Source organism: Euprymna scolopes, chromosome 23 (genome assembly GCF_053919585.1).
Source record: "Euprymna scolopes isolate OS-2025 chromosome 23, ASM5391958v1, whole genome shotgun sequence".
Lineage (NCBI taxonomy): Eukaryota > Metazoa > Mollusca > Cephalopoda > Sepiida > Sepiolidae > Euprymna > Euprymna scolopes.
Window position 1 is genome coordinate 74960 of NC_136504.1, and position 16627 is coordinate 91586.

At 36.9% G+C, this 16627-nt stretch overlaps 1 protein-coding gene across 1 annotated transcript in view; it reads left to right on the forward strand.

The window, feature by feature from the left end:
- The window catches only part of LOC145245714 (fibronectin type 3 and ankyrin repeat domains protein 1-like), a 157241-nt gene that overhangs the window by 49337 nt on the left and 91277 nt on the right, over positions 1–16627 (forward strand). The window contains exon 3 of the mRNA XM_080107246.1: positions 10568–10695. Within this exon, the coding sequence (XP_079963372.1) occupies positions 10568–10695 (128 nt within the window). The remainder of the gene's footprint in view (positions 1–10567; positions 10696–16627) is intronic.

Here is a 16627-nt window from a genome sequence, read left to right on the forward strand (position 1 = left end):
AGAAATACCTTTTCAGTTTACAGCCAATTCAGTTTACAGACATTTTTTTTATGAAAAAATATTTTTACTTTCAGTGAAATTTTTGTTCTCTGCTGAAAAATAAAATGTTTTAAATGGAATTTTTTTTAAAGCAAAATATGCTTTTTCTGTGAAAAGTATTCGGGGGGGGGGGACAAGCAGAAATTGTATAAAAACACATTCTATATATAGAAAGTCTTATAAAATTATGTTGGCCAATGCAGTCGTCGACCACTACGTGTGGTGGTGACATAATTGTCTTTTGGTGGTATATTCACTTCAGATGTGTGAATATGTTGATTTAATGTATATGTAGGAAAAATATGTGGCTTCTTGCGTTTTAGTGGTGAGAAAGGCTATTTTTACTCTGTCAATAAAAACAATCTCTTTTTTGCTACTAATGTCAAGAGTGAAAAGTTTGTCAGTTAGTGAAACACTAGCAGTATCAGAATTTTTGTAGGAATTTTTGACACCCCTAACACGAAACTGCGAATACAATATAAAAATCTCGTAATTTCTCTGTTAAAAGTGGGTTATTTATTTTCTTTATGGATTATACTTCCAAAATAAACTATTACAGTTGTTTTAAAAGTAATAAAAATATTTTTTTTTTTTTTTAAAACAGTAATGAATTTTCCGAACTCAATATTTTTCAATTTTTAAACTCAATATTTTTAAATTTTTAAATTTTAAAAATCTATCAAAATTTTTCTATTGATTCTATTTTTACGATATTTTCAGGGTCAATGTGAAATTTTATGTTCTTTCCAATAAACCGAATATAATATTTTAGACAAACGTTTTTTTTAAATTCACGCCCCCCCATTTTCACGCCCCCCCATTTTCACGCCCCCCCATTTTGAAATGTCTATTAAAAAGTAAATAATTAATTTATGTTTAATAGGTTTATATATCACAAATTGAAGAGAAAAGGTCAATAAATAATATATTCAAATTTAAAACAAAAAAAAAATCAGTTTTTTAGAAATTTACCTGTAAAGTCCGAAGTTTAAAACCTTATTTTATAAGAACACATTTTTTCTTTTTGTCTTTTTTTTTTTTTTAATGAAACCTTGGTCCTTGCTCCTTTAATTGAAAAAAAAATTAGGGCTTGAATTACATTTTTCGAGGAGTTATAAGCTTAGAAAGATAGGGGGTCGAATAATTTACGCCTCTCATTTTGAAATGTCTATTAAAAAGTAAATAATTAATTTATGTTTAATAGGTTTATATATCACAAATTGAAGAGAAAAGGTCAATAAATAATATATTCAAATTTAAAACAAAAAAAAAATCAGTTTTTTAGAAATTTACCTGTAAAGTCCGAAGTTTAAAACCTTTTTAAAAAAAAAAAAACACATTGTTTTGTTTTGTTTTTTTTTTAAATAAAACCTTGGTCCTTACTCCTTTAATTGAAAAAATAAATTAGGGCTTGAATTACATTTTTCGAGGAGTTATAAGCTTGGAAAGATGGGGTGGAATTATTCACTATTTTCACGAAATTTCTGACACTGCTAGTGAAACACACGATAAGGACCAGCAAAAGGAAGGGCTTTCATTGCATCCTTTCTCAGAAAAAACATAAGTCCGTGAGGAAATGTCTTTTGAGATTGAATATTTGATGGTCTGTTTCTTTGCAGAGTGTCACAATCTGCCAGGTTACCACTCTCATTTTGTAAACAAACACTAATGTACCGGTTGGCAGAGACAGACATGTGACCAACACCCCAAACACATCATGATCATACGTGATAAAAATAGCAACAACTTTTTAACAATAAAGAAAAGCACATAAAACTTTATTTCTTGTAACTAAGCAAAAATAACCAACTTTAATTGTGAACCGAGATTAACATATACGCAGTCAAGAAACACCCAAAGCATTTTCGTCTGTAAGAAAATCGGCCTGAAATTAATTGTAGTCATTTGTTTGTTTAACGACCCAATTCCTGGAATATGGGTGTTTTTTTCATAAAACAAGAAACTTCTTCACCGAAATCTCCAGAATGGTTTGGGTTGGTGGTTGGTTGTTTTGTTTTACGGCATATCAACCCTTTTCGGATTATTTTATGCCGAATCCAAAGATTTTTGAAGAAAAAATTTTTAATAGAATATATTTGTTGTTTTCAAGTCGGTTTCTATTTAACCCATAGTTGGAACCCTAACAGGTACTACCACTCTGGGTCAGAGTGGACCTGGGAGCAATGGTAATTAAAGGGTGGCTCCACACTCCCCAAAGCCCACTGGATATAGTTTAAGGTCATATCCAGGACCCCTATTAAGGGACTTTTACCCTCTGCAGGGGGGCAGTCAGTGTATTCTAATGCCCCACCGACAGGGCCCAGAATGGTTTGGGAGCAAGAAAATTCCCAAATCCTAACTTTGACACAATTAATTCAAGTTGTAGAGCTAAGCAGCAGTAGGTCAAATAACCATTTTCAGGGTTAATTACCGAAGTAATAATGCAATTACGAACTATATGAATGCAACAGACACTTCAGTCTCTGCTATAGTCTGCCCTCTGAGACTCCTCTCTACAGCCAGTGACTTCAGTAGCCTCCAGCTCACCTTTGCAGCATCCAGCGACTTTGGTAACCTCCAAATCACGACTGCTATAGCCTCCAGGTTACTACTGCTGCCTCCAGCCTCGAGCTACCAACTCCAGCAGTCCTTGATGTTGAGTTCCCAGCTCTGACAAGCTACATATTCCAGTGTCCACAAATGACACTTCTAACACTCGTAAACGTCCAGTACCTTGTTGACATCCGGCTATCCTTTCCAGCATCATATCCCATTTATATGACTCTAACCAACCAAAGGCACCTCATCCTACCACAGGGACGCAACTGCCAATTCTCACTCTAAACAACCTGGATTCATGATCTCCATTGTTATACAATATACCGTTTCCTCTTGGTAAGTAAAACACGAAACAGATCATCTGTGTTTGTCATCTCTTTTCTATTGCTGTTAACTTTTTGCCTTGTACCTACTTTTTTAGTTGTATGGTCGATTCGTATTCACCTTTTGACCCCCTGGAATAGGAGCTTATTGACGTAAACTCGCAGTCTATTTGTATACAGAGCTGAATCAGTTGCCATTTAGTCTATTGGGGTCAGCATCTGACCTGGCAACGACAGAGGTGGTCCATAGACAAGTTCGGCTGAAGAATATCCGAGGTCCTCTTTGCATGACAGTCAAGAAGGACAACAAGTATATATTTGCATCATTGCTGTCAGTCAGAATAAGCATGGAATGTGGCTTTCAATTGTCAATGGAAATGTTCTATCATCTCATTAGAAGTTCAATGATATCTTGCTGTATAAATATGTTTGATCCCTAAAATTCAGGAAAGTTTTGGAAAAGGTGGGATTCAAATCGTACACCATAGTCAGTGGTAATAATTGTGAGAATTCCGTAACACAATATCCAGCCTGATATAAGGGCTTGTGTGACGGATTCAGCTGAAATGTTGTTAGGAGAATGGCTTCAAGCTACCATGTGAAAGGATTTATACAGGTTAGGAGATAAATAAATCTTTGACTGACCGGCTATGGTCAAACCAAGTCAATATGAATATGGCTGAACCATAAGAGGTTCTTTGGGTGTGTAGGTCAGGTAGCAGTTCTTTGGGTGAGTTGGTCAGCCAGCATTTGTCTTCAATGAAGGTCGTTTAAACTGAAGTGTCTAGTGCACAGACAGGGACAGGAGAGAGAAAGAAGTGAGGTGTGTCTTTGATGATTGCCGGGTTATCTCTGCTCACTAACCGTGGTTCCTAACAGGGGCTAAAAATATTCCTTAGGAAACAGATGAAACAATGTGCTCTTTTAACTGATTGGTTAGTGTGTGGCCGAATCGTTCAGCAGGGATAAAGGTATTAATTCGCAAGAGAAAATAGATCTTTTATGTTATTTGTGATTTTTTTACAAGGGAGTCACCATTTATTAAGGTCCGAAGGTCACTGGGTTATTGAATGTAAGGTAGTAGTTTAGTAATCGTTAGTGGCGTACATTGAGTAGAATTTAGAATATTTAAAGGGAGTGCTCAACAAGAATTTGTTTACATTGGACTTGAAATTACGATATTGTAATCGGCTGAGAAGCAGGACAATGGAACATGTGATGGGACATATGCTGGAGCTTGTTAGGTAGTATGGAATCTATTAGATTAGAGACTCAGTTGAAGAGGGAGATGCTAGTGGTTGGTGCACCAGTCTAGATGTGACAATAATACTCCATGAATAAGCGAATAGTTGTTTTGTAAAAATACAGGATACTGGCAGATGTGAGAATTTTCTAGGTTGGTAGAGGGAACCTACCTTTCTTACAACAAACTTTCCAATGTCTTCTATATATTTGTCTCAAATAATGTTTTCTGTAAATGTTAATCTGGTTAGTTTCAATGGTGAACTCCTAGGTGACATTAGCCATGGTAATCGGTGATTGAAAAGTTTCTAATAATTATTAAAGAAGAGATACTTTGTTTTAATAGTATTAAATGTTACCATCCGTTTATGTCTCCATTCGACTTCAGATTATAGGTTATTTTCTAAAGATTTATCCATTGCTTCGGTTATGTGTGCATTTATTTCTTCCACATGTTGAGAATAAAGTGTATTTCTCCCACATGTTGGGAATAAAATCAGCAATTATACCTATTTTGGACATAATTTCATCAACGAGGTCGTTTATAAGGATCAAGAGTAATAAATGTCTGAATACCTATCCCCTGGGACGCTCCTACATTAATATCATTTATATTGCGATGTATAACCATCAACGAACGAAACATGTATATTTCTTTTGGCTAAAAGAAGGTTACAGATTACATAAAATTAAATACTCGTCCAGTAATTCTGTATGAAATAATTTTCAAACAATAACAAAAGTTCTTAGGATATTCCATCCAATCTGCGCATTAGATATTGAAAGTATTATTTAAACTAAAGTATGTTATTCCTATTAAGAATAGGATCCCAACGTTTGAAGATGTTATCCCTACTAAGAATGGTATCATAATATTTGAAAATGTTAACTCTATTAATAATTGGGTCGTAATCTTTGAAGATGCTAACACCATTAAGAATTGGATTCCAATATCTAAAGATGTTATTTTTTTTTTTTAATTTTATTTTTTTTTTTACACAGTGATCACCACTTATCAAGGCCCGGAAGCCACTCAGGGATAAGGGTTATTGCAATTACATTACGTTAGTGTGGAGATTTGATGAAGTGTTTACGTAAGGGGGCGGTTCATTAGGAATTTGTTAACATTGGACTTGAAGACATCCAAGTTTTAGTCTGGAGGGAAGCAGGCAGACGGAACAGAGTTCCACAGGCGTGCAGTTCTAAGAAAGAAGCTTTGTTCATGAAATCCGCGTTTTGATTTAGGCACAGATATAGAGTGGGGGAAATTTTTCACAGTGGATTCAGCTAGACGGGTGTTTTTCGTGAAAGGTTGGTGAGGGGGGACCAGCGATTGGAGTTCAGACGAGCACCTGCCATGAAAATAACGATAAAACAAGGATAGGCTCGCAATATCTCTTCTGTGGGAGAGGGGTTGCAGGGTAGAGAAAAGGGCATCCCCCACTAAACCAAGAAGTCTATTTTGTACTCTGTCAAGGCATGATAGGCTGTTTTTGGCAGCTCCTGCCCAGATATGGCAACAGTATTCCATCCTTGGACGTACTTGGCTTTTATATAGATAGAGAATTGCATCAGTAGTGAGATATCTTCTGGAGCGGTAGAAGGATCCCACCATCTTTCCAGCGACCTTGGCAACAGACTTGATGTACGTGTTCCATTTCAGATCAGGAGTAAAGGTCAAACCCAGAAGCTTGTCAAAACACGGGGCCTCACCCAGACGAGAGCCATCCATCACAATTGATGCCAGCTGGGGATCAGAGCGTTGATGATGTAAGGATAGGAGTTTGGTTTTGGATGCATTAAAGGTAACCAGCCACATCTTCCCCCACTGAACCACGCGCTCGAGATAAGAGGAGAGAGAATCAGAGAGAACTTTGTCATTTACAGCCTTTGATGTGTTGCCGTAGATGGTCGTGTCATCAGCATAGATGTCAACGAATGATTTAAGTATGTGTTTAGGGAGGTCATTGATGTAGATTAGGAAGAGAGTTGGGCCCAGGATTGACCCCTGAGGGACTCCAGCATTTATATTGCAGGCCTCCGATTTTTGTCCATCGACCACTACTCTTATGAGCCTATCGGAGAGAAATGATGTAATGATTGAGAAAACATTTCCAGTTATACCGTAGCTGGAAATCTTGTGAAGTAGACCCTTATGCCATACCTTGTCGAAGGCCTTTGATATGTCAAGAGCAATTGCCCTAGAAAGGAAGCCTTTGTCAAGAGATTCACTAATCCTGTGGGATATAACCGTCAGCACATCTGCGGTAGATCTTGCAGAGCGGAAACCATATTGTGTGTCACTAAGAAGGTTATTCCTGCTGAGGTGGTTGACCATTTCTCTATTTAATATAGATTCCAGCAACTTACTCATAACACACAGGAGACTTATTGGTCTGTACTGAGAGGGAGAGGACTTATCACCTGAATTCTTAAATACAGGGCAAACTGATGAGGTCTTCCAGGGTGTCGGAAAGCACTTCTCCTTAAGGCAGCACTTAAATAGTTTCGTAAGTATGGGAGCAAGTTCTCGTTGAAGCTTTTTTAACACTATAATTGGGATGCCATCAGGGCCAGTTGCTTTACTGGAATCTAGGTTTTTTATTAGCTTGGCGACCTCATGCACGGATATTTGTATGTTACCTAGCTTGTTCTGTGTTATAGGAGGAAATATGGGAGTTGATGGCCTTCGTCGCATAGGGTAGAATTAGCTGCAAAGTTCTTTGCAAATAGTTTGGCCTTGTCTGACGCTGACGAGATGACCTGTGGTCCATTGATAATGGTTGGGATAGAACAGGATCCAATTTTTTATTTGCCAAAACTGGTGGGAACCAAGCCGCTGATCAGCTACTTTAGATTTAACAGATTGGGCATATAGCTCTCTTGCATTTTTTATTACTCTGTTATCCCTACTAAGAATGATACCATAATGTTTGAAAGTGTAACCCTCATTACGAATGGAATAATGTCTGAAGATATTACTCCTACTAACAATTAATCATAATTTTTGGAGATGTTGCCCTTATTAAGAATTGGGGCACAATGTTTGAAGATGCTATCCTTACTAGTGATTTTATTTAGATGTTTAAAAATGTTATCCCTACTAATAACGATATTACAATATTTAAAGATGTTACATTTACTACGAATGGTATCACAATATTTGAAGATGGTACTCCTATTAAGAATGTGGCTGCAATGTTTAAAGATACTATCCTTACAAAAAAGTTTAATTTCGATATTTAAAAATCTTTTCCTTGCTAAGAATGGCATTACAATATTTTAAGATGTTAACTGTACTTTGATTGGGTCACAATAGTTGCATATTTTACCCCTACTGAAAATGTGGTCGCAATGTTTGAATATTCTACCCTTCTTAACAATACTGTTTATACCTACTAAGAATGACATCCGGATGTTTGAAAGTGTGTGAAAAGGGGTTCACAATGTTTGAAGATGCTAGCCCTAATAAAAATAAACTATTATACTCAGCTTATCAATAATTATGGCCTTTTACAATTAAAAATGAAAATTCTACATGCTTTTGGACGGCAAAATTTGGCTGACTAGTCGTCCCACCTCTTGACGTTACCCAAGAAAATAAAATAACTCAAGAAACTCCTTGACCCAAACTTGAACAATTGAATAATTTGCACTTCGTGGTTGTTTAGCTCGACATTAGCGTTAATATAAAACACTAACCAAAAAAAAACAAGTTTAAGAATGAAAATTGCAAATCGTATAACTTTGTTGTGTAAAAAAACTAATCTCTAGCAAGTAATAATTTTGAATTGATTATTAGTAATTTATGAATAAGAAAAATTAAAACTCCAGTGTAAATTTCAGTAAAAGTTACTTAAGTTAGTAAATCTTTTATTATACTAAAGATACGTTAATCAACGTTTGTTTCCTTAATGCTAATTTTTTTTCTTATATATTTGAATTACACAGAAAATATATTGTATATGGAAAGGAACAGATTCCAGTAATTAGAGAAACGATGTAAATAGGATTGAAAATAATAATTATTATAAGGAAAAGGATAGAATCGACCCCAATATTCAAGAGTTGAAAAGAATACATATTGCAATTTAGATGCAATCTTAGAAATGTGGAGCATTGTCCATTGTGTTGGAATAACGATACAACTATAGGTCAGAGTTAGGACAATGGAAATCAAATTTAGGAATTTCTTTGTGTTGCCAAGAAGCGTGTTGGAGACATATGTAATGTGTAAAATCCACGTGAAAAAATATTCACGTTTTTGAGCACGTTTTGACGTCACAAGGAAAGATAGATTCAATATATTCAGTTAAGAGGGTTCGAAATCAGTCAGAGTTCAGAGACACAGCTGGGAGTTACAGCTAGGGGACTTGGGAGAGAGAGTTAGCTAAGCCCTTTTGGAATTAAGACAGAAAGGGATACAAGGCAATGTAGAAATCTAACAGTATCGAATCCCTGATCATCTCATACAGCTGGAATAATTACTATCATCATGTAATTTGTAAGTCTTGTCTTCATTATCATTTCGACCGAAAGGTAATGTGCTTTTGCGATTCGTCTTGTAAATGAACTTTGTGTATAGCCCCTTCCAAAGTGTTAACGGTATCCTCCTCATAAATAATGAATCCTCTTTGTGAAAAGGACTGCCCATTTCACATCTCTTCACATTCATATCAGCCTTCTACTATAAATATGAAGCCCCCAAGAATTGTCATCGTCATCGCCGTGTACATTGTTATATAAATGTCTCAGCTTATATGTCTTGTTCCCGATACGTATATCCCACTACACAACAAATACACTAAAACTAAAAGATTCCTTTCCTTGTTAGAAGTCTGAAATGTTATTTACATTACAATAAATGATAACACCGTATAAGTAGAGATTATAAATTCTAATTTATCATTTGAAATACAATCTCTAAAAAGTTTGTCTAGAACATTGAAATATAATGTAATGTATGAAAGCAGCGGAAACAGTAGCGATAAAGTTTTTATCCGTTGATCAAATATAAAGTGTATGTGATGTGTGCTATAGCATTTGTATACAGATAAATAATAGAATAAATATGACTAATAAACAATCGATAAGCAAAATATTGCTTTTGGTAACATTTATTTTTATATTTATTTTTACCACATTTACATTTTGTTGTCTATACTGCAAAATGCTCACAAATTCTAACTTTACTCTATATGTAAGATAAGAAAAAGATAAGACGATAAGATAAAAGATATATCAATTTGCTTTTAAAACAACAGATTTATTGTTTCTTCATCAATTTGCTTTTAAAAAATTTGATTTATTATTAGCTTTAAATTATAAACTTCATAAACACCAACCGTCACAAAATAATGAATGTTTCAAACTTTGACAATTGTTCAAAAAATTAAAATACTATTATTTTAATTTGAAAAAACTTCCACTTATGGATGTATAGACTTGGGCACATATTGTGCATTCTTCGATTCGTTTTTATTATAAGAGTGAACCTCAACATAAGTAAAATTACTTTTTTTTATCTTTACCTATTTAGATAGGACCTTATACTTGTTTTGATATGTTTCTGAGGTTCTTAGTATAACTTTTACTTTTTGAATTTTTGCCAGAGAGTACATTTTTTTCTAGACACCTGCCGACGTTTACTAGCATACATTATACATATGTTATTACTTTTTTATTATTGTGGCATTTTCACCTTAAACAAGACACAGTGCCACTGTAGGAGGTTACTACCTGGGGCATAATTTGCAGGGATACTACGTAGGGATTTAAGCAGCAAAATGCCTATTTACATTACACTTGAACTTCTGCATGTCAGTATAGTCAGAGAAGCAGGGATATGGAAGTGAATTCCAAATAGCAGCTCCAAGGAAGAAGCTATTAGAGTAGAATTCCTTCTGGCATCTAGGGATCTCCTTTGTGTAGGGGTGGAATTAAGCTGCTTGTCGGGTTTGCCAGGGGTATTTATGTCGAAGAGGTACAAGGGCTTGAGGTTCTTTGGATTACCTACCATTAAAATTATTGCAAAACAGGCAGAGGGATGCAACATTTTGTCGATGGGACAGAGGTTGAAGCCTAGGGACTTATTAGGTTGGCAACTCTCTTTTGACCCTAAGAGTGAGAAATTAGTAGCTTATCAGTTACATGGATTTATGAAAAATTGTTGGAATTATTATTTTTATATTTCTGCTATAACATACATGATTATTGGTTGTACTTGATTTGTAGACATTAAATTTACCTTGCCTTGTATAATTGTAATTATATTACATTGTATTACATTATATTATATTATTGTATTGATTGTAACTGGGTCTGTCCCTACAATTTTAACAATAGTAAGAATTTTTCAGTATCTCTATGAATTATTTTAGTTAACATTTTTTGGTTAATTGCAGAGGTTATGCAGACAATACGATAATGGAAGATTTAAAACCATGCACAGAATATGCAGTTCGTATTCGTTTCCACAAAAATGATTCTCATTACTCGGAATGGTCGGAGCCGCTCAAAGTTGTAACAGGAAGTAAGTTTTCTCCGTTTGTTTTTTAGGAGTTTTATTTTATTTTACTTTATTTTATCCTCATTAATCTATTAAATATTCCTTTACTCCTATGATAGTATTAGTGACTTGATCTAGACTCCGCATGTTAAACTGTAACAGACGCACTGTTATTACACCACAGATGGCCGGGTGCATCATTGCTGTGGCAGCAGACTAGGCCTGTGATTGTTTTCGTTGTGTATGTCTCGTGTCCGGAATAATTAGGTGTTTGTAATGCATCTGTCTATCTGAAACAAAATGACTTTCATTAAAATGAATTGATAACACTGTTTTGTTAACAAGTAATAACGCCATCTATATATTTCTGATTTTTAACTTCAAAGATACTAGTGGTAACGGTTCAAACTATGAGACCCCAACAGAATTCACTGGTTATGAATTAAAAACTAATCTTCATCATTCGCATAGTAGTTCACAAAATTTAGATCTCCATATGCCACTTATCTCCTCATACCAAAAGTAGGAATTAAATGTCCCTTCAGAAACCGCAGCCTATTTAGATAGACACAATCATCTGAATAATAACTTATCTGTTCTAACTTCTCAGCTGCCACCGGCAGGGTATCATACACACACACCGACGAATGGTAATGAATTTCTCCGCTTTTAGATATTAAAAATAGACCCAAGAGGAGACGTCGTCTGAAAAAGACATTACACTTTTAGTGATGCAAGATTGCATATCTATAAATTAATTTGTAGTTGAAATATGGAATTAAAAAATAAACAAAATCTCTTTTAACAAAACAATGAAAAGGTTTATTTCAGTGGCAGAAAGTTACATCGTGTTTGAGTGTGAAAAAGAAAGAGTTGGAAGTTCTTTGGCTGTCGCAGGTCGGCCAAAAGAAAGTATTTTTGTATAGTTCAAACATGAGAATAATCTACCTTACTTAATTGTACAGATCGGACATTCTTCCTTATTATAAAGGCCTGTTTATAACGCTGTACACATTTAATAAAATTCACAATCCTTTCTGCAATACAACCATATTTAGTATCAATCTTTACTTTATATCTAACTTGTCCACCCGGGTTCAATCATGAATATCCAACAGTCTTTGTTTTATAACAGTTCAATGATATGCATGGCATTTTGTTTATCGTCTCATCAGTGTGACCCTGAATGAGTTTCACACACATCAAAACTTACCACTGCCAGATTTGTTTTGATTTAGTTTTGTTTTTTGTTTTTTTGTCTGTCAAAATAATCCTTATGTTAGTCTTGAACTGAAGAGGGCCATCACAGTTGAAACAAAGACATTGTCAAGGAAGAAGAGGATTATGAATTATATTCATGATATCATGTGGGGTATTTTGGGGTGTTTATCTTGTATTTAACGAATTAATATTTTGATAAGCCTTTAGAATTTAAAAAGACTTTAGAATTTAAAATATGGCATGATGTCAGTCAGTTTTAATCATTGCATTACTTTTTTTTAATTATAATTCAGAAAATAAATGCCAATTTCAGAATATTTCTGTAGTATTTTCATAATAGATCCCTGCAAACCAATATTTGGCCGAGAGAAAATGATCTGTGTATATGAATGAAGTGAAAGTATTCGCCAGATAGGAGTGAATAAACTGCCATCTTTCTCTAAATAATACCGAAACCTCAAATATTGATGAGGATAAAATATAAAAATAAGACAATTCAATCGAAAGTAATTATTCTAACAAAATAAACCAACATGTGCCAGAAATCATTAATTAAGTAGATTTATACTTAGTGTCTTTTGATATGGAAGATATTGGACACACCAATATATAGGTGACCAGCTTTCCTTTATATATAACTAGCCTGGGTTCCCGACGTTACCCAGGTGTTTGGAGGTAGTAGGCAGGCAGGCTCGAACTCATACCGTGAATGGAGGAAAAGAATGTGAAAAAAAACAAAAAAAACTGACATCTTAGTCATTGCATCCATTGCCAAACCGGAAGTAGCGAAAGTTTGAGGGGGTGACTTTTGAAAATATCGGCGAAAAAGCGACCCCTCCCTGTAAAAAGTGCCCGGTTGAGGGTGAAAGAATTAATGTTTTTAGTCAATTTTTCGATATTTGTCATCTGAAAGGTTGAGCTTCAAAATGATACTGATCTTGTGAAATTCGTTGCCTCTGTCGAAAGTTTTAGGCAGATATACAAACATACATACATACATACATACATTTAAACAGACAGGTGAGATTTATATTATAGATTAGCAGGGATGCCCGGCGATGCTCGGCGAAAGTTTTAGGCAGACATACATACATTTAAACAGACAGGTGAGATTTATATTATAGAATAGCGGGGTGTCCGGCGATGCCCGGGTGTTTTGGAGGTGTAAAAGAAAAGAAACATTTATGTTGGAAGGTAGGCTCGAACCCAAAGCCTTGACGCGAAGATGGAAAAGAAAGGGAAAAAAACGTAACATCTTACCCACTCGGTCAAGACGGGAAAGGAAGTGAAACTTGTTTTAATTTAACGATTAAAAAGTTAAATGGCAGGTGCATGAATTTAATGAGGTTAAAAAATCACGCAACAAAACTTTGGCACTGCAAGCCAGTTTCTGCATATTTGTTTCTTTCCCCCACCAAGATATTGGGGAAAACAGCTCCCGTAAAAAGGGGAGTGCCCAAATGAATAGCAATTGTCTGATATGACGGGGGGGTCCCAGTATTGATCAAACCTTATTGATTTCTTGAAGTCTCAGCACAAAAGTTTATTTAGTGCTTGGCGCCGGCTTGGGTATTATCTACTGCCAGAGCCCCATTTGGGGTCCAAGACACTTAGGCACAAGGCCAGTAGGGGGAAGTGGGGGTCGAGGGTCATACTAACTATATCTAGGTCTTTGATAGACTTTATTAGGATCCCTACACCATGACACTATCACCATAATACCTCATTCTTACCATGGCGTTTACCTACTTAAAATATCCCCAGCTTATGTGTCAAATTTATCTACAAAATCTGAAAAATCTAAATCATTTATATACAGGCAACAAAGCAAAATATTATATACAAATAAAAGTTTTGTTTTTTTTAATTATATATGTGGGATGAGATGATGGGGAGGGGGCAAACTAGAATACACCCCCAAAAAAAGAAAAAGAAAACAACTAAATAAAATGCTTATGGGGGTGGGTTAGTAAGGGATCCTCCCAACCTAATTCTAAGTATGGAGCGCCCACTGTTTTCCGACCAACAAGTCGTAAACAAGCAGGTCGTTCCCTAGTGGGGAGTGGGGGACCTGGGGACGATATTTCAAAAACAAATTAGATAGAGATGGATAACATAGGGAATGGACGACGTCTTCCAAGATAAATATACATATAGGGGTAACAGACTGGGGGACAAAACAAAGGGTGGACTGGGCATATTTGGAAGCTCTCCTAGCGTTGATGAAAAATAAAATCTTGGAGAGGATCAACTTTCATACTTGCCCTAGTCTAGCACCTAATAAAGTGTTTTCCACTTGAAGTGGTTACAAACTTAACTAAACCTAATACTAAGCAAACTTTGCTCGGGGCTGGGTTCCATAGAACCTTAGCACTGCAAGACCAATACTACTAGGGTGGGAAAACAAACCTAAACCTAGCACCTCGTCAGATGCACAAAGTAGTGTTGTGTACCCATCTCCTATCAAAGTCTATGCGATGTAATCTTTTCCAATCTCATCTGATCTTTACTTTAACTGATGCTTAAAGTAAGCAACCAGATCCCGATCTTAAACAGATCCAACTCCATAAACAATGTCAAGACGTATAACCCATATCACTAATCTAGCTATTGCTAGGATCACGAGAAACACCAACCATTTCTCCCCAGTAAATAGCGGTCCATTTTGTCGATGACATATGCCAAATCAAGTGGCACCAACCGCTCAGGGTAGATGTTTTTTTTTTTATTACATTTTCACCCCAAACAAGGCACATTGCCACTCAAGTGTAGGGGGCTACTATCAGGGGCAGCAACTACTGGGGCACTATGTAGGGATTTGTGCAGCAAGATGTCGGTTCACGTTGCACTTGAACTTCTGCATGTCAGTACAGTTAGGGAAGCAGGATCTTTGAATGGAATTCCAGAGTCTAGCAGTTCTGGGGAAGAAACTACTGGAGTAGAAAGATCTTTTACATCTAGGGATCTCTATTGTGTGGGGGTGGGATTTAGCTGCCTGTTGGGTTTGTCGAGGGTGTCTGCGTCGTGGGGGCACAAGTGTCTGCAGTTTGTCAGAGCATTCACCATTAAAATACTTGTAGAACAAGCAGACGGATGCAACGTTTCGTCAATGGGACAGAGGCTGAAGCTTAGATGCCAGTTCAGGGCCTATCAGATTGGCGACTCTTTTTTGAACCTTGTCTAGGAGCGAGAGACTAGTAGTAGACGCACCAGCCCAGATGTGACAACAATACTCCATACATGGGCGAATGGTGGCCTTATAGAGATACAGGATACTTTCAGGTGTCAGTAGTTTTCTAGCACGGTAGAGAGAGCCTACCTTCTTCGCAGCAGCCCTGGCAATGTTTTCAATATAATTGTTCCAGCTCATGTTTCCTGTGAACGTTAGGCCAAGCAGTTTGAAAGATGTACTCTCAGACAGGGAGTCACTGGCCATTGCTATTGGTGGCAGAGAAGGTTTCTTGTAGTTATTGAAGGAAACCAGTTCAGTCTTGGCAGCATTGAATATGACCATCCATTTATGTCCCCATTCCACTACAGATTGGAGGTCATCCTCTAGTGTTTTTGCCATTTCTTTAGATATGTGTTCATTTGTTTTCCTGTCATGCCTGTTATAGAGTGTAGTGTTATCAGCATATATACCCATTTCAGAGGTAGGTTTGTCGGGGAGGTCATTAATAAATATGAGTGATGTGAGCCGTTACCTCTTTGACTCCCAGAGTCTCAAAACTTCGCTGCAAAGGAAAAAGTTGTGCTCTCTTTTTTCATCCTCGTCTTCATTGCAGTGTGGGCAGAAGGGAACGTATTCTTCCCTGCTACAGTCCCTGGCAAGCACGTCGAAGAGTGGCAGTGTATTCCAGACAAGCCTCCATGTCAATGAAAATTCTGTGTTGTTTAAATAGCTTCTGGCTGGCACCCAATTCCACTGAGAAAGGACCTTCCCCTCCCCCCCTCGACAGGTGTAGCTGCTCAACTAGCGGATCCTTTGTGATCCCCACCACTAAATCCCGATATAGCCTCCTTCTAGGCCATGCAAAGTCACTGGACTCCAGCAATGCCCTATGTTCAATGAAGTACAGCAACTCCCCACCCGGTCTACGACGACCTTCAGCAGTGAGGTCAGGTATGAGCCGGGGAAAAGCAGCCTCGACTACAGGGACCTACAGATGTTTTTCGAGTAGAGTCCGACTCAGGAACACCAACCTTTTGGCATGTCAATGACACACCACATCGGGCATCCCCAAGCCACCCTCGCTAAACTTCTGTGTACAGACTTGTCTATTGTCTTTGAAAAGGAGTCGCTCTAAAGTCTTACAGCAATCTGCAGGTAGAGGAAGTACAGACATCCGGCAAAGGATTAAAGGAAAGACTTAAGTCACGCACACCTTCACACAAGCCTTCAGAGACAATCCCTGCGAATCCAAATCCAACCGACGATTCTACATTTGCTTGTACCTCCGACCAATTTTTATCCAGCTGGAATCCCATCCAAACCATACTCTGAGAATCCATACTGGGCCATCAGTCCAGCCAAAATCGCCAGGAAGGGTGGTGATTCCCAACCATGCTCCCAACTGCAGGCCAACAGACTTGCTACGATTGACAACCACCCCTGTGACTTCTTTATACTCAGCAATCACCTCCATCACCACTTTAATATTGCTACATCATGTAACAAACACAGTGACATCATCAGCATATGCAGACACCCTGGCACATTTGCTGCCAAGTAGAG